Source organism: Gopherus evgoodei, chromosome 9, assembly GCF_007399415.2.
Source record: "Gopherus evgoodei ecotype Sinaloan lineage chromosome 9, rGopEvg1_v1.p, whole genome shotgun sequence".
NCBI classification, from domain to species: Eukaryota; Metazoa; Chordata; order Testudines; family Testudinidae; genus Gopherus; species Gopherus evgoodei.
The window spans coordinates 64,450,782-64,473,818 of NC_044330.1; the positions used below are offsets into that span (position 1 = coordinate 64,450,782).

General features: G+C 52.4%; 1 protein-coding gene and 2 non-coding genes across 3 annotated transcripts in view; 2 read left to right on the forward strand and 1 right to left on the reverse strand.

Moving 5' to 3' along the window:
* The window catches only part of LOC115657023 (zinc finger protein 502-like), a 75,341-nt gene extending 57,853 nt beyond the window's left edge, over positions 1-17,488 (reverse strand). Inside the window, exons 1-2 of the mRNA XM_030574217.1 lie at positions 17,435-17,488; positions 15,128-15,307 (exon numbers count right to left, since the gene is read on the reverse strand). Of these exons, the coding sequence (XP_030430077.1) occupies positions 15,128-15,307; positions 17,435-17,488 (234 nt within the window). The remainder of the gene's footprint in view (positions 1-15,127; positions 15,308-17,434) is intronic.
* Positions 3,252-3,367, forward strand: LOC115658139. The gene has a single exon (XR_004002173.1). It is a non-coding gene; the product is annotated as a U5 spliceosomal RNA (small nuclear RNA).
* Positions 10,717-10,913, forward strand: LOC115658134. Its single transcript, XR_004002169.1, has one exon. It is a non-coding gene; the product is annotated as a U2 spliceosomal RNA (small nuclear RNA).
* Positions 17,489-23,037: the final 5,549 nt, after the last annotated feature.

Below are 23,037 nucleotides of genomic sequence, written 5' to 3' on the forward strand. Positions count from 1 at the left end.
CCTGCTCTCCCCATTGCCCCGGGGACTGTTAGTCTTAGGGTCCTGATTTCCCATTGATCCTTCTCCCCTCTACTGGTACTGGGGAAAAAGCCACTGAGCTTTAATAAGGGGCCAACAGTCCCTTACAGGAGCCGGCCCCGTGAGGGTCACCAATGTGCAGAGACAGCAGCACAAGCTGGTCCCATGGTGTAATGAGCAGCACTCAGGACTCTGAATCCTGCAATCTGAGTTCAAATTGCAGTGGGACCTTGTGGCAAACCCCTAGAGCTCACAATGCTCAACTTCCTTGTCTCCAGCTGTGCAAGAGCAAATCTTTCCCCTCCTGGGTGACTTGCCCACTAGGGCCTGGTCATGATGGCCACAATAGGTTGGGGCTGTAGAACTTGCTACCCTGGTTGCTGAAACCTGCAGTCCTGTGGTTTGACCAGATGCTTGGGATTCTCACAGCTTCACCTGATGTCCCCAAGTTCTGCCATTTTGCTTGCAGCCACATGTTCCCTCTTGTCCACATGGCACTTGAAGGAATAAGTGCCAGGGCCAGGCTTGATAGTCAGGGCTTGGCAGGACAGAGGAAGAGTACCAGGCTGGAGCCCAACACACCTTTCATGCTCTGGGCACCTAGAGCAGAGGCGGCTGTTGCTGACAGCTCCAAGGGAATGCTTAAAAGCTACAGAGCAACTGAGGGAAGGGCAAGAGGAGGGGAGGACCATGCTTATGTGTGGCCAGCAGACAGCCACAAAGACACCCGGCCAGCCTGCTCCCTGCTCTCTGGCATGCCAAACCCCCACTGAAGACATGCTTAATCCACTCAGTGATCAGGAGGAAAACCTGTCAAAATGTGTGTGTGAGGAGAACCTGCTTGGCTTGGAAGGGAGTGAGGAAAAAGAGTGAGTGAAAAAAATAACCAGTGAGAGAGCGAGAGCGAAAAGAACATGAAAGGCAGAGAACGAAATAAAGGAAGAGAAAAAAATAGAAAAAGAAGGAAAGAAAGCAAGAGCATACAAGCTAGAGAAGGAAAGGAATGAAAAGGAATGAATGAACCACAAGCGCTAGTTGAAGCTGGAATGGGAGAGTCAGAGAAAGGACAGACTGACCCATTAAGTAAGGTTGCACCCCAGATTCTCCATGTTGGGGGCACAGGCCCCCTATTTCCATCCTGGCCCTGCTTGGGGGGACCATGCATAGGTGCCTATTGGCACCCCCATGCTCCGTGGAGGGGGGCAAGGCCCCCCATACCCACAGGGCCACTGAAAGTGGGTTCAGGCCCTGGTGAAAATTTTTTTCAGGCCCCCCAGCAAGGTGGACCAGCTAAACAGGGCAATGAAGCCAGGGAAACCAGGCCCTGGACCCTATTCTGGACCATCGGGCTCCGGTAATTTGTATCGGCTTTCCCCTTGCATGGTAATGGTGGTGCACAGACACGCTGCTGCATACATGCTGCCGTTCTCCCCTGCAGAGCCCACAGCCCCCCCACCTCCCTCCACACACACCCAGCACCTGCCTTCCAGATTTGAACACCTCAAAATTCAGAAGTGCTCAAGCTCATTTTGGGCAATTGGTACTTCATTTCTCCCAAATCAAATATACTGATCCACTGTAACTTGCTGTAGAAAAAGTAGGTTGAAATTGAGCAAGAAATGCTTCCCAGTGGTTATTAGGGCTGGAATTGCTATTTTCAACAGCCATTGCCTTTTTTTGTTTGTTTAAAAGGAGGACAGTGATATTGCATTGGCAAATTCCCCATAGAAAGAAAGAGTGGAACAAAAGAATAATAAAGGCACCTCAACTTTTCCTCATTTATGGAGGACAGTCTTATAATATGCATCCAGATATCTTCCGATCACACAAGCTGAAAATTGTTCCACTTTACTGCACTTCTATAACCATATGGGAACCAATCCTGTGTGTGTTTTTGCACATCCAAAATTCCTGCTGAATGACCTGCCCTGGGAGTGAGTTACCAGTGACCCAGGGCTGTGGCGGAAGGAGGGTGCAGGTGGAGGGAGGGAGAGCCCAGGGCTGGGGCGGCAGGAAGTGGGTGGGGCACTGGTGCGGGGGGGAGCCCAGGGCTGAGGCAGCAGCGGGTTGGGGGGAGGGCACTGGTGGGGAGGAAAGGGGGAAGCCCAGCGCTGGGACAGCAGGTGGGTGTGGGGGGACCCCAGGGCTGGGACGGGGGGCAGCCAACATTTTTTTTGCTTGGGGCGTCAAAAAATGTAGAGGCAGCCCTGATCTCATGATTAGGGGTTGGAAGACATGACTTATGAGGAGAGGCTGAGGGAACTGGGATTGTTTAGTCTGCAGAAGAGAAGAATGAGGGGGGATTTGATCGCTGCTTTCAACTACCTGAAAGGGGGTTCCAAAGAGGATGGATCTAGACTGTTCTCAGTGGTACCAGATGACAGAACAAGGAGCAATGGTCTCAAATTGCGGTGGGGAAGGTTTAAGTTGGATATTAGGAAAACACTTTTTCACTAGGAGAGTGGTGAAGCACTGGAATGGGTTCCCTAGGGAAGTGGTGGAATCTCCTTCCTTAGAGGTTTTTAAGGTCAGGCTTGACAAAGCCCTGTCTGGGATGATTTAGTTGGGAATTGGGTTGGACTAGATGACCTCCTGAGGTCCCTTCCAACCCTGATATTCCAGGATTTTAAGCTGTTCCCATGTATCAAGGTGAGCTGCAGCTCAGCGAACCCCAAGAATCTGAGGCGAGCTACTTTGCAGCAGAGGCAGACCAAGCAGCAGGTACAACGCGGGGTCGCACCCCGACCGGCAGATAGAATCTCACGTCCAAGATCCCGGCTCCTGTTCCTTTGCAAAGTGTGTGCTTTTGCTCCGGATTTTAGCTGTGGGCCAAGTGCCCTCTGGCTTCTCGTCCAGGCTCCGTCCTCCATGCACCTGGGCATCAGCGGGACTGTCTCAGAACAGCAGCTTCCCCACCCCTGCCACATCCCAATCTACGCCCAGCTGGGGATGGAGTAGAGGCAGCCCGAAGAAAAGACTCCTTTGAGTGCTGGAGAGGGCCGGAGCATCCTATTTGCATACCCACAGTGCATTGCGCGCAGCCAAGCGAGTCCCTGGTCAAGGGGCCGGTTTTTCTCCCAGTGTCCCCGGTTCCCATGATCCAACTCGGACTGTCAATCTGTTCAATTCCATTTCCTCTAAAAGCTCGCGGTTTAGTGGGCTGTGAGAGTAGTCACCCTGACTTTTGGTAGCATAGGCGGTTACCCCAGCAGCGCCTCTGCCAGGTGTTCTATGTACTCTGCTTTCTCTTCAGTTTGTATAAATCTTTTGCCTTTTATTAATGATTTCTATAGAAAGGAACATTTATGAGTTTGTATCCAATTTTTTGAGGCTTTGCTTTGGTGAAGCTGTTCCCTGTTGTGAAAAAAAACAGGAGGGTGTTACCTGAGCTGGTGTCAATAGCTCAAGCTTTTCTATTAGTATATGAAAACAACTCACAGTTCTGGAAATTACTGTTTGGGGTTTTCTGCTCTTTTTTTTTGTTTTGAGCTCAGCGTGTTAGTGAGATGGCTTCTTAGCTAGCAGGGGACTGTTTTGTGATGGGTATTCCACTGGCTCTTTGGTTTTGTAAGTTTTTGGTTACCACGGTTGAAGAGCAGCAGAGAAAAAGACGGTTACTCACCTTTGTAACTGTTGTTCTTCGAGATGTGTTGCTCACATCCATTCCAGTTAGGTGTGCGCGCCGCGCGTGCACGTTCGTCGGAAACTTTTTACCCTAGCAACTCCAGTGGGCCGGCAGGTCGCCCCCTGGAGTGGCGCCGCCATGGCGCCCAATATATATCCCTGCCGGCCCGCCCGCTCCTCAGTTCCTTCTTGCCGGCTACTCCGACAGTGGGGAAGGAGGGCGGGTGTGGAATGGATGTGAGCAACACATCTCGAAGAACAACAGTTACAAAGGTGAGTAACCGTCTTTTCTTCTTCGAGTGATTGCTCACATCCATTCCAGTTAGGTGACTCCCAAGCCATACCTAGGCGGTGGGGTCGGAGTGAGAAGTCGCGGCATGGAGCACTGCAGTTCCGAAGGCCGCATCCTCTCTCGACTGCTGTACCAGGGCGTAGTGGGAAGCAAAGGTGTGGACCGATGACCAGGTCGCTGCCCGACAGATTTCCTGGATGGGCACACGGGCAAGGAAAGCCAGCGACGACGCCTGCGCCCTGGTAGAATGCGCAGTCACACGGCCCGTAGGGACATGGGCCAAGTCATAACAGGTCCTGATACAGGACGTAACCCACGAGGATAACCTCTGGGAGGAGATAGGAAGCCCTTTCATACGGTCCGCTACCGCCACGAAAAGCTGGGGGGATTTGCGGAAGGGTTTGGTCCTCTCTATGTAGAACGCGAGAGCTCTACGGACATCCAGCGAGTGGAGCTGCTGCTCCCTGCCTGAGGAGTGAGGTTTTGGGAAAAAAACCGGGAGGAAAATCTCTTGGTTGACGTGGAAGGCTGAGACCACCTTGGGTAGAAAGGCAGGGTGTGGTCTAAGCTGCACCTTGTCTTTGTGGAAGACCGTGTATGGGGGGTCTACCACAAGGGCTCGGAGTTCCGACACCCGTCTAGCTGAGGTGATAGCTACTAGAAAGGCAGCCTTCCAAGAGAGGTAAAGCAGGGAGCAAGTAGCTAACGGCTCAAAGGGGGGCCCCATGAGCCGGGACAACACCAGGTTAAGATCCCAGGTTGGAGCAGGGGGACGGACGTTAGGGAATAACCGTTCCAGCCCTTTAAGGAATCTCGACACCGTCGGGTGAGAAAAAACGGAGCGACCGTCCGCACCCGGGTGAAAGGTGGAGATAGCTGCTAGATGGACTCGCAACGACGATAAGGCCAGACCTTGCTCTTTGAGGGACCAAACATAGTCTAAGATTTCGGTTACCGAAACTTCCATAGGGCGGAGATTTCTCTCTACGCACCAACAGGAGAAGCGTTTCCATTTCGCCGAATATGTGGCTCTTGTGGACAGTTTCCTGCTGCTCAAGAGCACCTCTCTCACAGGCGTGGAGCAGCGCAGCTCGGAACCAGTTAGCCACGCAGGAGCCACGCCGCTAGGTGCAGCGACTGCAGGTCTGGGTGACAGAGAGACCCGTGGTCCTGGGTAATCAGGTCCGGATGAAGGGGCAGGGGAACTGGGTCGGCTACGGCCAAGTCCAGCAGCATGGTGTACCAGTGCTGTCTGGGCCATGCCGGGGCCACCATGATCACACGAGCCCTGTCTCTGCGCACCTTCAGGAGGACCTTGTGAACCAGAGGGAACGGAGGAAACGCATAGTACAGGTGGGTCGACCACTGGATGAGGAAGGCATCCGCTATCGACCCCGGCTCCCTGCCCTGAAAGGAGCAGAACGCTTGGCACTTCCTGTTCCCCTTGGACGCAAAGAGGTCCACCCGGGGATAACCCCACCTCCGGAAAATGGAGAGAGCGACGTCCGGGCGAAGGGACCACTCGTGTGACAGGAAGGATCTGCTCAATCGATCCGCCAGCGTGTTCCGTACTCCGGGAAGGAAGGAAGCCCTGAGGTGAATGGAGTGGGCTACGCAAAAGTCCCAGAGTCGTATCGCCTCGAGGCACAGGGAGGAGGACCTGGTGCCGCCCTGTTTGTTGATATAATACATGGTCGTCGTGTTGTCCGTGAACACGGCTACACAACGACCCTGAAGCTGATGACAAAACGTTTGGCAAGCAAGGCGGACCGCTCTCAACTCCCTCATGTTGATGTGTAGCCCCACCTCCTCCTGGGACCACAGGCCCTGCGTCCGCAGGGTCCCTAGGTGGGCCCCCCAGCCTAGATCTGAGGCATCCGTTGTCAGGGATACCGAGGGCTGAGACGGGTGAAAGGGAAGACCCGCACACAATACGGACTGGTCCAACCACCAGCCGAGGGAATCTAAGACCTTCTGGGGGATTGTGATTAACATGTCTAACGGTTGCCTTGCCGGCCTGTAATGACTGATAAGCCACAGCTGGAGAGGCCTCATGCGGAGCCGAGCGTAGTCGGTCACAAAGGTGCACGCCGCCATGTGGCCTAACAGGGTTAGACATGTCCTCACTGACGTCAACGGGGCTGACCGCAAGCGTTGAACGATCGCCGCCATGGTCTGGAACCGCTGCAGAGGCAGCGAGGCCCTGCCCACAGTGGCGTCCAGGACGGCCCCGATAAATTCCACCTTCTGAGTGGGCCTCAGGGTGGACTTGTCTGTGTTTATCAAGAGGCCCAGACTCGCAAACATGCCGGTGATCACGCGGACATGGCTGTTCACCTGCTGTTCCGACGTGCCCCGAATCAACCAATCGTCCAGATAAGGGAACACGTGGACACGGTTGCGCCGAAGATGCGCCACGACAACTGCCATGCATTTTGTAAACACCCTCGGGGCCGTGGACAGGCCGAACAGGAGGACTGCAAATTGATAATGAAGAGCCCCCACAACGAAGCGGAGAAAGCGTCTGTGGCACGGCCAAATGGCAATGTGGAAATACGCGTCCTGCATGTCGAGGGCGGCGTACCAGTCTCCCGGATCCAGGGATGGAATAATGGTCCCCAGGGATATCATGCGGAACTTCAACTTCACGAGGTATTTGTTGAGCTCTCGCAGGTCGAGGATAGGCCTGAGGCCCCCCTTGGCCTTGGGGATCAGAAAGTAGCGGGAATAAAATCCCTTGCCTTTCTCGTTTTCCGGAACCGCCTCTATAGCTCCTTTGCTGAGGAGCGTCTGCACCTCCTGCCGAAGGAATTGCTCGTGAGAGGGGTCCCTGAAGAGGGACGAGGAAGGAGGGCGGGAAGGAGAAAACGAAACAAACTGCAGGCGGTATCCCGTCTGCACCACGCTTAAGACCCAGCGGTCCGATGTTATTTGGGACCACGCCGGGAGGAAAAACGAAAGGCGGTTGGAAAACGGGGGGGAAGGATCCATAGGGGAAACTGTTACTGCGCCCTCGAGCGCACCTTCAAAATGAAGGCTTAGGACCAGGCGGGGGTTTTGAGGAGCCTTGGTTCTGCCCCCCTTGGTTCCCCGACTGCCTGCGCCTCCCGTTCCTGCCGCGGCGCCTGTAAAGGTCCTGCCGCTGGCGGAACTGGGAAAACGGCCTGCGTTGTTGTTGTTGTTGTTGTTGCGGCCGGAAGGGTCTACGCTGTGTCACGGGAGTGTGCATCCCGAGGGACCGCATAACGACTCGGTTATCTTTCAGACTCTTGAGTCTCGGGTCTGTTTTGTCAGAAAACAGGCCCTGGGCTTCGAAAGGAAGGTCCTGTATAGTATGCTGTAGCTCCGGCGGAAGGCCGGAAATCTGCAGCCAGGAGATGCGACGCATCGTAACTCCTGACGCAAGGGTACGGGCAGCCAAGTCCGCAGCGTCCAAGGAGGCTTGCAAGGCCGTGCGTGCGACCTTCTTGCCTTCGTCCAAGATGGCCGTAAACTCTTGGCGAGCATCCTGTGGCAGCAGCTCCTTAAATTTGTCCACTGCCACCCAGGAATCAAAGGCATATCTGCTCAGCAGGGCCTGCTGGTTGGAGACCCTGAGCTGCAGCGCCCCAGCCGAATACACCTTACGGCCAAGGAGGTCCATCCGCCTGGCCTCTCTTGATTTGGGGGCTGGAGCCTCCTGGCCATGACGCTCCCTATCGTTCACTGATTGAACCACCAGTGAACACGGAGTCGGGTGTACATGGAGATATTCGTATCCCCTAGAAGGGGCCATGTACTTCCTCTCGACGCCTTTTGCTGTCGGAGGGATGGAGGCCGGAGACTGCCAGATGGTGTTGGCGTTGGCCTGGATGGTTCGTATAAAGGGCAGGGCGACCCTGGTGGGAGCATCAGAAGAGATGATGGTTACAATTGGATCCTCTATCTCCGAGACCTCCTCCGCCTGCAGACTCAGATTTTGAGCCAATCGCCTGAGGAGGTCTTGGTGAGCCCTGAGATCCAGCGGGGGGGGACTGTTGGAGGAGGTACCCGCCACCGCCTCATCTGGGGAGGAGGATGATGAGACCCTCGGCACGAGAGTGTCTAACTGAGGGTCTTCCTCAGCCCTCGCCTCTGCCTCCGGAGCCACAGCGGAGTCCTGCTGCTTGGACCCTTCCTCCCCTTCCGGGGAGGGAGGGGGGCGAGACAACGAGGCTTCCGGGGCCCTACGCTCCGCAGTCGCCGGCCTAGCAGGGAGCTGCTGGGGGCCCTGGGCCTGATGGTACGCCCAGGGTGTCCAGAATCCCCACTGTTGTGGGCCTTGGTCCTGCAGCGGCGGATCACCAAACAGCGCCGCCTGCCGGTCGGTGCCCAGCGCATAGCCGCTGTCCGTCTGGGAGGATACGGACGGCTGTCTCGAGGGCCACGGTGGGGCCGACTCTGGATGGTACGGGTCTGCGCGGGCCGGCACGGAGGATCGTCTCAGTGCCGGGGACCGGTGCCGGGAGTCATATCGGTGCCGGGATCGGGACCGGGACCGGGATCTGTCACGGTGCCGTGATCCTGATCGGTGCCGGGCGCCGCTTCGGTGCCGGGCGCCGCTTCGGTGCCGGGACCTGCTACCAGCTCGGTGCTGGGAGGTCGACCGGGACCTGCCACCAGCTCGGTGCCGGGAGGTCGAGCGAGACCGGGACCGGGACCTGCCACCAGCTCGGTGCCGGGAGGTCGACCGGTGCGGCGAGTAGCGTCGGGACCTGCTCCTGGAGTCGCGGTGCCGGTGTCGACTGGAGCCTGACCGCGACCGTCTCGATGCCGACCGGTGCCGCGAGTGCGACCGGTACCGCTGAGGGGAGCGGTGCCGGGACTGCGAGCGGCGTCGGGACCTGGAGCGCCCAAGACGTCGGGACCTGGATCGGGAACGACTGTCTCTGGGCGGTGCCGACATCATGGGCTTGCCTCTGGACACGACCCGCACCGGAGGTACCGGGGGTGGCAGCCGAGTAGGCTCAGTCAGGGCAATAAGGTCCCGAGCCGAGGCGAAGGTCTCCAGTGTGGACGGGACCACTATCTCAACCCCAGATCTCATGGGGGAGCTCGGCGGCACCGGACTCAACGGACCCGCCGGGCCCGGAGTCAACGGTGCTGACGGTGCCGGCGGCGCCGCGGCCGATGTCGAGGCCGGGCGCTCTAGCCGGGTCTGCCTGGCCGGAGTATTAGACTTCGACGGCCTTGGCTCTGGCTCCAGTGCCGGAGAGGGTCGGTGCCGAGGAGTCTTCTCGGTGCCGGAGCGATCCGGTGCCGGTGCCGATACCACGGCCTGCGAAGCCGTCGGGTCAAGTGCCGCCTCCATTAGGAGAGTTCGGAGCCTTTGATCCCTCTCCTTCTTTGTCCTCGGCTTAAAGGCCTTACAGATGCGGCACTTGTCGGATCTGTGCGATTCCCCGAGGCACTTCAGGCACGCTTCGTGGGGATCGCTGGTAGGCATGGGCTTCTTGCAGGCCGCACACTGCTTGAAGCCCGGCGAACCAGGCATGAGCCCGGTGCCGGGTGCTGGGAAGGGCTAAGCCCCCGGCGAAGAAGTACTTTACAACTAATTAACTTAACTATCAACTTAACAAACTAATTAACAACTATAATGAAACTAGAGATAACGATAGATAACGATAGATAACTAGGAGAGCTAGGGACGTGGAGGACAGCTATGCCGCGCTCCACAGTTCCAACGACCGACACGGCGGTAAGAAGGAACTGAGGAGCGGGCGGGCCGGCAGGGATATATATTGGGCGCCATGGCGGCGCCACTCCAGGGGGCAACCTGCCGGCCCACTGGAGTTGCTAGGGTAAAAAGTTTCCGACAAACGTGCACGCGCGGCGCGCACACCTAACTGGAATGGATGTGAGCAATCACTCGAAGAAGAACACGTTGTTGTTTGTGTTAACGTTTGGTTTGTCCTAAGAGTGTATGGTTTGGAGTCATTTATAACTCTTCGGTTAGTTATTAGCAACAGCTTATTATTGGGCCCCTGAGTTGAAAGGCTGCTCTTGCAGATTTTAGTTAGTCATTGTTGGAAGGTCAGTTAAAGAGCTGCTTTCTTAATCTAGTCCATGAGGGTTCTTACCCCGCCCTCCTTAATATACCTTCCAGAAGGAGTTTGCGTGGTTTCCCTCGTCTCCCCACAGAAGAGAAATTGTCCATCCCTTTCCTGTTGGGAGAACACCAGTGTTTTAACTTAGGAAACGGTAAACGTTTTGCCCAGAGGAGGGATAGTTCATAGGAGCAGAAGAGAAGGAAGGTTGTGGCCCTTTTAGTCAGATCCCTAGCATTTAAGGCCAGAAGGAACCAGCCGATCACCTCAGAGGGACTAAGGGGCACCAATGCCCCAAATAGTGAGGAATTGCTTTGATGCAATTGACTGTATGCTTGAGATGGTTGTGTGGGAAGGAGCAGAAAAGAGCATCGGGGCTGCAGAATAGCGCTTGCATAGGCTTTCTTTGCCCTGGTTTGCTGTAAAAGTTATCAGTGAGAGATTGGTAGTCACAGGTCAGTGGGTGGCTTTATGGAAATGAGGAGTATAGAGGAGAAACCAGCGAGAGGAAGGCATCTGCAAGACTTGCCTGTCTTTGAACAGAATTGTGTGTTAAGGGTTCTTGCTTTGAATTCTTCTACTGGAGTCATTCCGGGGAAATGATTCTCATGTAGAGTTCCCTAATTATGGTGTTTCTTGCATTTCTGGGAGCTCATCCTGGTGAGGTAGAAATGGGTGGGTGCAGGGGTGTGTGTGTGTGTGGGGTAGAGTGTCAGTATTGCTTTTTGGCTCCTTAGAGCTAATATCAAAGTGTTGTGTCTGGTCTTCTTAGTTTAATATCTGGTATGTCCTTGATGTGAGGACTGTATATTAGCTTGATTTTTGAAATGGGGTGGGGTTAGAACAGAAACTTGCTTTGTCTGCTCTGTGCATTGACCTGGTATTGCAATGTCTCCAGGAAAGTTGTATCTTCTTTAGGGGAGAACCTTCTGGTGTGAAAAACAGAGTAAAAGTTGAACTGTAATGGTATTTCTTTCAAGCACATTTTTTTTGAAGTAACAGAAAAATCTGGTGTCTTTAGTGTTTTTGTTTCTTTATGATAAACAATACAGTTACAATTTCTTGGAAGTGTTTCATGATTCTCTAAATGTGAGAGGCTCTACTTTGTCTTGCTAGAGAATTATTTAAGAAGCTGGACTCCTCCCTTTTTGCTGTGAGTCTTTTCAACAGTATGAGGGACAAATGCTTTCCAGACTCTGGGTCTGTTGGGGAGATGGTTGGGTTTTTTTGTTTTTGTTTTTTTTTTGGGGGGGGTTAGTAATATTTGAGGTTACGTGTATATCAACAACTGCATGAGTTACACAGACTTCTCCCCACCCAGCCTACATTCTATGTATCTTGGTTCGTAAGATCAAGACAAGGCACTAGGTGTCGTGCTGCACCTGGCACACAGGGGCCCCAATCCTGATTTTTTCCCCCAAACCTACTGTAATCTAAATGCTAAATAATAACCCTTAACTTTTCATTGTTGCCACCCTCACTATTGGAAAACCCCCAAATCACAACAGTGGCTTACAAATCATGAGGATTCTTTTTTAAACAATGTAATGTGGGTTCTCTTTCTTTCCCTTCCAGTTTTCTGAACCAGGCAAGCTAGAAACTTACCTTTCTAGTGCAGCCAGAGCCCCAGAGAGCAGGAGCCCCCGGCTCCTGGGGCTGGCAGGCCGTGGGCTCCACGGCCACACTTTGATCTCACCCACCAAGTATCAAGTGTGATTTCCTCAGGCACTAGAACAGCCTTAACATGGAGTCACAGACAGCCCCCTTGGGCACCCTGACTCTATCTTGCCACCCAGGTGTAGTAGAAGCTGCTGTAACACGCAAGCTCTGTATGTCCTTTAGGGCTAACCCTAGCCAAATAGCCTGGATCCCTTGCTTATGCTTACAAGGCATGCCGTCTAAGGCGTGAAGTCCAAGCAGCATCGGGGGGACAACAGTTTCTTCCTGAAAGGGAGTTTTATTCCATTCCCCCAGAGCTCAAACTGATGGGGGCAAGTGTTTGTGCAGGTCTCTGCCCCCTCGTGGGTGTGTGAGGGAGAGCAATCAACCAATTCTTTTGTCCAGGGATGATCTGCAGTGGTTTGTCTGATGTCTCAGTCAGGGCCTTCTCTTGTTGGAAAGGAGATGACACGTCTTCTGGTGAACTCGCATTTCACACTTGGTAATGCTTCTCTCCCAACTGCTGGCGGGGTGGCAGCAAGGGGGGTTACAGCTTTAGTGCCAACGCTTATATATTACCTTACAACATGGGCTACAGCTATTATAGGAGAGAATAATGCATGCAGCAACTCATGAGCTTGTCATATACTCTGAACACTAAACACATTTTATAAATCTAAGGCCTGTTTTAACAACACTAACAAACAGGTGAGCAAGACTAGTTTCCAGCCCTGCGTTTGTCACTTTTCAGTAAGGCCTAGGGACCGTGGCATGAGCTGGCCCCTGGTCTGCCAGTGTCAGAAGAGGATCTTCCTTCTCTTATCCTCAGGTGTCTGTACTGGAAGCAGTACTCTTCAACTCATTCGTAAATGATCTGGGGAAAGGGGTAAACAGTGAGGTGGCAAAATTTGCAGAGGATACAAAATTGCTCAAGATAGTTAAGTCCCAGGCAGACTGCAAAGAGCCATAAAGAGATCTCACAAAACTGGGTGATGGGACAACCAAATGGCAGATGAACGTCGGTGCTGATAAGTGCAAAGTAATGCACATTGGAAAATATAATCCCAACTATCCCTATAAATTAAAAAGCCTGTGCAAAATTTCAAGAGAACATTGAACACACTGGCCCCAAAACCAAATTGCCTAAAGAAAAGGGTTGGTATAACCAGTGATGAACTGACAAAATATTAACAACAGGTTCCCTCCTCCTCCTCTCCCCACAAGGGGGTCCTGGCCACTCCCCCGGACTTCTACCCCATCCAACCCCCCACGTTCCTTGATGCCCCCTGGGACCTCTGCCCCATCCATCTCCCTTCCCTATCCCCTGACTACCCCCTGCTGCCCCATCCAACCACGCCTCTCATTCCTGATTGCCCCCCAGGACTTCTGTCCCATCCAACCACCCCTTCTCCTTGTCCCCTGACCACCCATGGAATCCCTGCCCATGACTGCCCCCCACACCCCATCCAATCCCTGCTCCTTCCTGACTGCCCCCACCAGGACCCTTGCCACCATTCAATCCCCCTGTTTCCTGCCTTCTGACCGCCCCACCCCATCCACCCCCCCACAACCCCCAAACTCCCCTGCCCTCTTCCTACACCCTCTCCCTCTCCCTGCCCCCTTACCACACTGCCTGGAGCCGTTTGGCCGGGATCAGCACCAGCATTGGTGCTGCGGGGCCTGAGCCGGACCAGGCCAGGAGCCGCAATTGCAGGGCAAGGACCAGCACCAGCGCAGTGGGGGCTGGGCTGGGCCAAAGCCGCAGGGTCGGGACCCAGCATTGGTGCCACAGGGGTCAGGCCAGAGCTACAGGGCCAGGACCCAGCACCGGCGCCGCAGGGCATGAGCCGGGCCAGGCCAGGAGCTGCAACCACGGGGCCAGCCCCAGCGCCGGTGCCATGGGGGCCGGGCTGGGCTGGAGCCTTGGGGCTGGGACCCAACACCGGTGCCGCAGATAGCCACTGGGCCAGAGCCAGGGGTACTCGGCTGGGCCAGGACTGGGCTTGGGCTGGGGCACTCTGCCAGGGGCACAAGGCTGGAGGGAGCTGCTAAGCCGGCTGCACCTCTGCTCCCCCCGTGGCCCAGCTTACCTGCACCTGCTGCTTGTTTCAGGCTTCCTGTGAACATCTGATTTGCGAGAAGCAGGGGAGGGGAAGGAGAAGGGGGGCAGAGCATTCAGGAGAGGAGGAGGAAGTGAGCTGGGGCTGAGCTGGAGTGCCAGAGCTTCTGTTAAATAAAGCCCTTATAGAACCAGTTGTCCTGGAACAACCGGTTCTAAAAGGACTTCTAAATTTAACAACCAGTTCCTGTGAACTGGTGAGAACCAGCTCCAGCTCACCACTGGGTATAACCTGATACTTTTAATAGATTTGACATTAATATTAAACATTGGGATAACTTTAATGTTAATAAGTACCCCTGTAACAATATATAGTGTGTATGATTTGGGGAAAAAAACTTTAAGGTCAGATGGTAATGATGCTTCTCAGCTATTCCCATAAACCTAAAGCTTAGCACAGCAGAAAAAAACATTACAAACTTGGTCTGCTACATAAGAAGAAAAACTGAGGCACACCACCTCATGAATGTAATAACTGACCAGTGGGATAATTTCCCCTAAACCCTTAAAAGGTGGGAGCCATTGAAACCTGGCCTGCCTATAGAACAAAACCACAAGGAAGTGTGGAGGTAATTCCTCTGTTTTGCTTGCAATCAGCAAGGATATTTGTAAAAGGAAGGGCTATTTTAAGCAATACTTTGCCACCCTAGAAGGGGTAGAAACACGTTCTTTTTGTCTTTTAGAAAATCAGGAAAAGCTGGTACCAGCTGAAGAGCAACCCAGAAGACCATGGATCTACTGTCGCACCAAAGATTGTGTTTTGTGTTTTATGTTTTGCAATTTGGCTTGTGTTGTTTGTCTTGTTGTTAGCATTGTTGTGTATTGTGTTACAAAAAAGAAAATACTGCATTAGGCAGAAAAGGATTAACAAGCATTTTAAATGTATTTACAGAAACCGATGTTGCAGAAGGGCAGAGGTCAAGAAATGCCCGTCTGTTAACAGGGAAACATCTTTAGGTTGTAAGGGCACATATAAAGGCAAAATATGCATGAGACACGAGGTTTATCTGTTGGTGGGAATAAAAGGATGGACATAAAAAAAATTAAAGTACAAAGTGAAATTACCAAGGGTAAAAAGGGTATGTAAAAACATTGGTTACTAAAAGAATAAGGACAGCCCTGCCTGACCCCCAGCTCTGAGCCAGGCACCCCCTGACCCAGATCCCAACTCCCCATCCAGCCCTGGCCAACAGCAGCACCACCCCAGGCAGTGACAGCCTATTGGCTGCCAGCTTGGGCACCAACCATCACCCAGCGACAGCCCATTGGCTGCCAGCTGGTGAGAAACTGTCACCTCGTGACAGACAGAAAACAGCATTGCATGCAAGCGGATGCGCCCTGTGAACACACCCAAGGCTGCACCTTCTCACTAGGCAGGAGGCGGCACCGCTCCTGCAGTCTCAGTTCCTCCTCCTGGAAGCGGGAACTGGCGGCGGCCTGGCCTTGATCTGCTTCTCTCGGGTGTATGCCGCACTCTGAGCGCACAAGGCCCTGATGGCTCCACTCAGCATCGTTGTCAGACAATGTCACCTAGTGACCACCCAATAGGATACGAGTCTGTCAGAAAACACAAGGCAGACCGACAATAGCTGGTACCACCCCTCTTCTCAAGCAGCTCATGTCACTCCCACCAGCAACCACCAACCACTGCAGCACCCACCCTGCACCTCAATTCCTCTTTCGGTCCCTTCCCCTCCCACCTCTAGATAACAAGAGCCACCAGTGTGAGCTCTAGGGTGAGGACAGCAACATTTCCAGAAAAGAAAAGTTCCAAGACCTGGTTCCAAACCCAACCTGACAAACAGCCCAAGCACCCAGTCAGCCTCCGACAGCCTCTCTCCAGTGTCTCTTTCCAGGTGCCCGGTGCCCCTTCCCCAGACTGCACAGGCCCACATGGACATAAACAACCCCTCACACACACACACAAACCCACACAGCACACAGAGCCATACACACATAAGGGAAAGCCACACAAAACATAGAAAGAACAAATCCACACCAAAAAGTACAGCAAAAGCACACAACAAGAAAGCACAAAAACCACATACCAAAAGAATACTTAGGAAAAAACAATCTGTATGCAAAAATCATACACACACCAGCGCACACAAAACTATGCCAGGCATCCACCAAAATCACACAGGACTCACATGCACATCAACACGACAGGCAAAAAACACACCAACATACAGAAATCCAGGCAGGGTTTGAGTCTCACAGCAAAGAGGGTGAGCACAAAGGTGGTTTGGGGAGCAAAGATTGAGGGGGAGTCAGGGGCAGTGCTCTGGGCTCTGCTTGACCTCTCCTGACACAGGTGGCTGGTGGAGCACAAAGCCTGGTAGATCTGTGGAATCTGCCCTGCTCTCTGTAGAGCAAGGGGACCTTGGTGTCTTCTGAGCTGGAATTGTATTTTCTGCAGGGCAAAATGATTGGCAGAAGCCATTTGCTTAAAGAAAAGTAGTGCTTTACATGAGGTTTGAGCTCTCAACCTCACTCCACTCAGCACTGCTTTGCAAATGCTGTGCACTAACCCATTGCACATTCAGTGCTTTGTTGTCCTGTTTCATGGATGGATTAGAGGGGTGGGAGGGTTGCATTAGCTAAAACAAATTGATATTTAAGGCTGCAGGATGGCAGCAGCAGAGGCAGGGAGCCTCTTTCTGTGTGATGGAGCTGGTTTCCCCCTTCCATTGCTGAGGGGAAGGTTGGTGCTTTGAGGCCCACCCGGTGCTGGAACGTCCCACGAGTGAGATTAACGGGACTCAAGGGAGGGGAAGTCTTTTCTATTCCTACCTATTTCCATTGGTCTCCTGTGGCCCTTTCGGCTCTCTGCTCCCTTATTGGGCAGATGCAGAGACAAGCCCCATCTGAGTGAGTCACCAAGAGGCTGTGTCCCATGGAGTGTGTGTGGGAGAGGGGGAGGGTTGGATTGGGCTCCAGGGGAGAAGGTTGTGTGTGACAGTGTATTGGGGGGGAGGGTGTGTTCCTTAGGATATAAATGATGGAAAACACAGTGGCAGTGACAGTGAAGCCCCGTGTCCCAGTGTTATGACCCTGTGTGGTGCTGCCGTTCACTTTCCCCTCCTATGGTCTCATCTTTCATTGAATCCAGCATTTTTTCACTTGTCATCACCACAGAGGTGTCCCACAAGCCTCAGATACAGAGTGTCCCTCTTAGAGACGCCGAGGACTGGAACTGATTTCAGCTGCTGGGCAGCTCTGCTAGGTCTTTATTCATTTGCACAGGAAAATACTGAGTGTTTAAATTCATTTCAAGCCCTCCGCCCCCATTCAGCAAACTCCTGAACATACTGGAGATGGGTCTGGAAATCGATTTTCATTTGAAAAAGTTTTTCAAGGGAATCTCTTGGATTGGAACTAGGAGCCTATTATCCTGCAGGGAAACATTCACCTACTGATCTATACTCACAACAAAGAGTGTCATGTATAGCCCAGAGCAGGAACAGTTTTGAACCCAGGGGTTACTAAACTTTCTCTATACAAACACCACAGCTTACAAACTCCCCACCCCCGCTCTGTGTCACCAGAGCACAACAACAACTCTCCTTGGAGCACACACGGCTCCCCAGCTCCCTGCCTGTCAGTCTCTCCAGCATTGCTCCAATCCCTTAAAGCAGGGTCTCAACTTCAGTTTACCTTAGGGCAGTGCCAGTCCTCCAATCCTCCTAGTGGGCCGATAATGTCACTCATACTGTCCAGAACCCACCCCTCAAAACTCTGCCTCTCACCTGCCTAAGGCTCTGGGAGGGAGGTTGGGTGTGGGGAGGAGGTCTAGGGTGCAGGACCTGGGCTGGGGCTAGGGACTGGGGTGCAGGAGGGATGCAGGCTCTGGGGGGAGTTTGGGTGCAGAAAGGATGAGAGGCTGGTCTCTGGGAAGGAGTTTGGGTGGGGGAGAGGTTCTGGGGTGCAGGCTGTGGGATGGACTTTGGGTGGGGGAGGGGTGACAGGCTGGTCTCTGGGAAAGAGTTTGGGTGGGGGAGCGGTTCTGGGGTGCAGGCTCTGGGATGGAGTTTGGGTGGGGGAGGGGTTCAGGGGTGCAGGCTCTGGGAGGGAGTTTGGGTGGGGGAGGGGTGAGGCTGGTCTCTGGGAAGGAGTTTGGGTGGGGGAGAGGTGAGAGGCTGGTCTCTGGGAAGGAGTTTGGGTGGGGGATGGGTGAGAGGCTGGTCTCTGGGAAGGAGTTTGGGTGGGGGAGGGGGAGGCTAGTCTCTGGGAGGGAGTTTGGGTGGGGGAGGGGTTCTGGGGTGCAGGCTCTGGGATGGAGTTTGGGTAGGGGAGGGATTCAGGGGTGCAGGTTCTGGGAGGGAGTTTGGGTGGGGGAGGGGTTCTGGGGTGCAGGCTGTGGGAGGGAGTTTGGGTGGGGGAGGGGTTCTGGGGTGCAGGCTGTGGGAGGGAGTTTGGGTGGCGGAGGGGTTCTGGGGTGCAGGCTCTGGGATGGAGCTTGCAGCACTGTAACAAGGGCGAGGCAAATGAGGCACTAGCCTTGGGCGTGCAAAGTGGAGGGGCGCAGCTCTATCACGATCAGCGGCGCTTCGGTGGCAGCTCTACCGCTGCTGCTTCTTCGGCAGCAATTCAGCAGTGGGTCCTTCTCTCTGAGAGGGACTCAGGGACTCACTGCCGAATTGCCGCCGAAGGATGAATGAAGCGGCTGCGGCAATTGGGCAGCAGGTCCTTCCCTCCGACAGGGACTCAGGGACCTGCCGTCAAAGAGCCTGGAGCCGGCCCTTGCCTCAGGCACAAGAATTCCTTGTTATGGCTCTGGGAGTTTGGGTGCTGGGTGTAGGCTCTGGGCTGGGGCAGGGGATAGGGGGAACAGGAGGAGGGATGGGCGTGCAGGCTCTGGGAAGGAGTTGGGGGGCTGGGCTGTGTGGAAGGAGGGCGTGCAGACTTTGGGAGGGGCCGGCAGCCACTGGAGCAAGCAGGCAGATGTTGCTCAGTTCTGCTGCACTGCTGGAGCGCCTGGGGGTGGCAGGTGGGGCCAAGGGAGTGACCCAGTCCCAAAACTGCTGGAGCCCCATGGCAAGATTTGGGAACCAGGACTGCCAGCCAGACAAACACCTTTAAGAGGAGGCGTCCCTCTCCCTGTCAAAAACTGATCTTCCTCCTTCAGTTCAGTGTCAGCCTGAATTGTTCCTTATCCCGGCAGAGCCAGAGAATTGAAAGCAGCAACATCAACCCCCTGTGTAGCTCGCAGGAATGAACATAGACACTCTCTGGCATCTGAGGAGATGTTTAGCTTTGCCCTTGGTCAACTACAAGGCTAAAGGGAAAGTAAGTGGTGTCAGATATAAAGAGTGAAACACAACACATCATAGTTATGCCCATGGTGGCTGCAAAATCTTTTCATGTATTTCTTCTTATCAGCAGTGTATTGTTTTTTCTGGCGTCTAGGCCTTGACCAAGAAATTTGTACCTTCATAAAATAATCAACAGCCTCTGGTGAAGACAATGGACTTGACACCCACTGGGGTGTCCCTACACAGGTACAAGTACTAACAGCAATGGCTGCCTTTTAGCCATAGCTTTTAATCAGAGCAATAAATTGAAACAAACCCCTGTTAAATCATTTCTCAGCCCGAGTCCTTCACCCACATTCCCTAGAGCATTGGGCCACCATATGGATGTTTCATTTCCGACCTCAGTTTCACAGAGACAAAATTTCCTTTGCACAGATCCATGAACAGCAAAATCTTTCTGTGTCTCTTTTCTGAACCAGGGCATTCGATTCCGGTGAACCCTTCTCTCCTGCAATGGCAATGGGCAGACAGAGGGGACGTGGCACCTGCATCCCTGCCAGGGAGATATTGGCTCAGTTCTTTCTTTCTGCTGCTGCTGTTAGTCCATGAAACATCAAGAGTGGAATACAAGGCTGAGATCATGCACCAGTTCCCTGAAATATTTCAGTGACCCAGAGAAATCCTGTCCCCTGCTATTGAAATGATGTGCTGGAGATTTGACTAGTAAAAGGACTGTCTGAATTGTCAGAGTGGGGAATGAACAACAATCTACAGCAATGTCGTTCACACAAACACACTCTCATTGTGCTCCAGCCAGAAGGGAAATGGGCAGGAATTCTTGCTGTTCAGCCAAGGACACACTTACACTGATGCACAGCCATCAGTGTGCTGGGGAAGCTGGTCTGAGCAAACAATTGGAAGTGACAATTCAGTGAGAACAGAATCATTGTGTAGTGAAAAAGGTGTATGTCAAGTAGTTGTGGTTGAGTGGTTGAGGCAATGAGCTAGAAATCTATTGGGGTCTCCCTGCACAGGTTCAAATCCTGCCAGCTATGCAAGCACTGTGCTGCTGTTATTGTTATTATTGTAGTCTTAATACCTGATCATTCACAGTGTGAACTGGAGCCAGATCTAGTTTTACTCTGTCTATACTTAAAATGCTGCTGTGGCGCTGCTATAGCACTCTGGAGCAGACAGCGACTGGAGGGTTTTTCTCATTCCTGTAATAGCTACGTTGACAGAACAATTCTTCCTTTTCTTTAGCACTATCTAAGCAGGGCTTAGGTCACCTTAACTCTCTGGGTTTGGGGGGGAATTTCACACCCTGAGAGACATCACTCTGCCAGTTAAGTGCCCAGCGTACATCAGCCCTTATTTCCCTCTTGGTATTTCAATGCAGCTACTGACCTGTGAAAGAAAAACATCAACTCACAAACACAGAAGCTGAATTCCCCACATTTACTCTCGCTGCACTTTCCAGAAAGTCACAAAATTCAATTCATACTTGCTAGGACAGAGAAAAAATAAGTGACACTAAGTTTTTGGCTTGGTTAAATAAAATTAAGTGTTTAATTTATATAGTAAAAATCTGTACTGATTCCTCTAACTAACACCATAGCGTGAAATTGGAACAGAGACAAATCTTGTCAGTGGTGGCTAATTTGGCAAATGATCATCCCATTATTAATTTCCATGCTGCCCCCATTGGAGGTCTAGGCATCTCCAGTGTCATAGCCCTGCATTCACCTTCCCCTTAGGATTCTTCTCAGACATTTGCCTTCCTCTGCAGCGTGGGGCTTGGATCACTTGCTGGAGGATTCCCTACACCTTGAGGTCTTTAAATCACAATTTGAGGACTTCAATAGCTCAGACATAGGTCAGGGGTTTGTTACAGGAGTGAGTGGGGGAGATTCTGTGGCCTGCATTGTGCAATAGGTCAGACTAGATGATCATAATGGTCCCTTCTGACCTTTAGTCTATGAATCTATGATTCCATTCCCAAATCTGGAAAATTGTGCAGTTCAGAATGTGAAGTGACCCCGTCTCCTTCCTGCACCTGCTCTACATTGCTCCACAGCAGCTTCTCCCCCTGCAGAGTCACCCCGGCACGGCAGTGCAGCCGCCCAGGGTTCAGCAGGGGCCTCTGGCAAGGACAGTGGGTGCAGCTAACAGCCTGGTATGCCTGGCAGTGAGTCAGCTGTAAAAAAGCAACACCTCCCCCAGAAGTACAGAAACTGAATTCCCCAACTTTAACATCATGACCCCCTGTAGCAAGCCACACGTGTCAGTTGTAGTTTCACAGGGAGACGCAAAAATCAAGTGAGACCTATTTTTAAATTGAGTAAATAAAGTTGAGATAGTTATTAACCTCACAGAAATATACTAAAGATCCCTCAACATAACACCTGAAGGTGAAATATGAACAGAGACAAACCTTGTCAGCAAAGGCTCATATCCCAAACGATCCTCCAAATGTTACTAATTCCCACTCCTCCCCTACAGGAGCTCTGTGCAGTGTCACTGTTCTGCAGGCAGCTTCCCATTAAATGCTGTTGTGGGACATTCCCAGGCCTGGAAATGTACCAATGACAGAATTTGAAGAGCAAACCTGGCTCCCCACACCAGGCGGGATTTGAGTGTTTTGTCCCTGTCACTTAGTCTTTATCAATAGTACAGATGCCATGGGCAGGACTCCAGGCTCTCCTTGAGGGATCCTGGCACAGGAGCTGGTGAGGGAGAAAGGATTGTAGATTCTGTCCTGTGCTCTGGAGAGGAGGTAATAGTTGAAGGGGACATTTTTGGCTGCTCTCCTCCTCAGTGTCCCAGGGCTGGAATTCTACATTCCACAGGGCCAAATGAGCGGGTGATGCCACTTGGTTAATGAAAACCAGGGCTCCAGGTGAGGCTTAAACTCACAACCTCAACATAGCTCCTCTCAGCACTGCCCTAATAGTACTAGGCTCTCAAGGTTTTTTCCCCCACTTTGAACTTTAGCATCCAAAAAGTGGGGACCTGCATGATCACTTTTAAGCTTAATTACTAGCTTAAATGTGGTACACTGCCACCAGCCAAAAATATCATGTTTGGCACACTTCTGTTCCCCCAAAACCTTCCCTGGGGAACCCAAGACCCAAACCCCTTGGGTCTTAAAACAAGGAGAAATAAACCATCCCCCCTCCTTTCCCCACCCCACAAGACTTTCCCCTCCCTGGGTTGCCTTGGGAAGCTTCACACCGATCCAAATGCCTTGGATCTTAAACAAACGAGGAATTAACCCTCCCTCCTTCCTTTTCCCCCCACCAATCCCTGGTGAGTTTAGACTCAATCCTTTGGATTCTAAAACAAGGAAAATCAATCAGGTTCTTAAAAAGAAAGCTTTTAATTAAAGAAAGAAAAGGTAAAATTTATCTCTGTAAAATCAGGATGGAAAATACTTACAGGGCATTCAGATTCATATAGACTAAAGGGACCTCTCCCCACCCTCCCTGCAGCCTTAGATTCAGAGTTACAGCAAACAAAGGTAAAAATCCTTCCAGCAAAAGGAAAAACATTCACAAGTTGAAAGAAAACAAACATAAGACTGATCCACCTTGCCTGGCTATACTTACAATTTTGAAACATGAAAAGCTGATTCAGAAAGATTGGGAAAGTCTGGGTGTACGTCTGGTCCCTCTTAGCCCCAAGAGCGAACAATGAACAAAAAAAGCAGCACAAACAAAGACTTCCTCCACCAAGATTTGAAAGTACCTTGTCCCCCCATTGGTCCTCTGGTCAGGTGTCATCCAGGTTCACTGAGCTTCTTAACCCTTTACAGGTAAAAGAGACATTAACCCTTAACCATCTGTTTAGGACATAGGCGCTAACCAATTGCACCACTGGAGCACCTCTTAATTGTGCTTTTCTAAAATCCCTAGGTTGATAAGGGCGAGGAGTGACCCCAAAACATTCTCAGTGGGGTTGAGAGCAGGTAGCGACAAGTGTTGGCACTTGGTGGGATGGATTCTT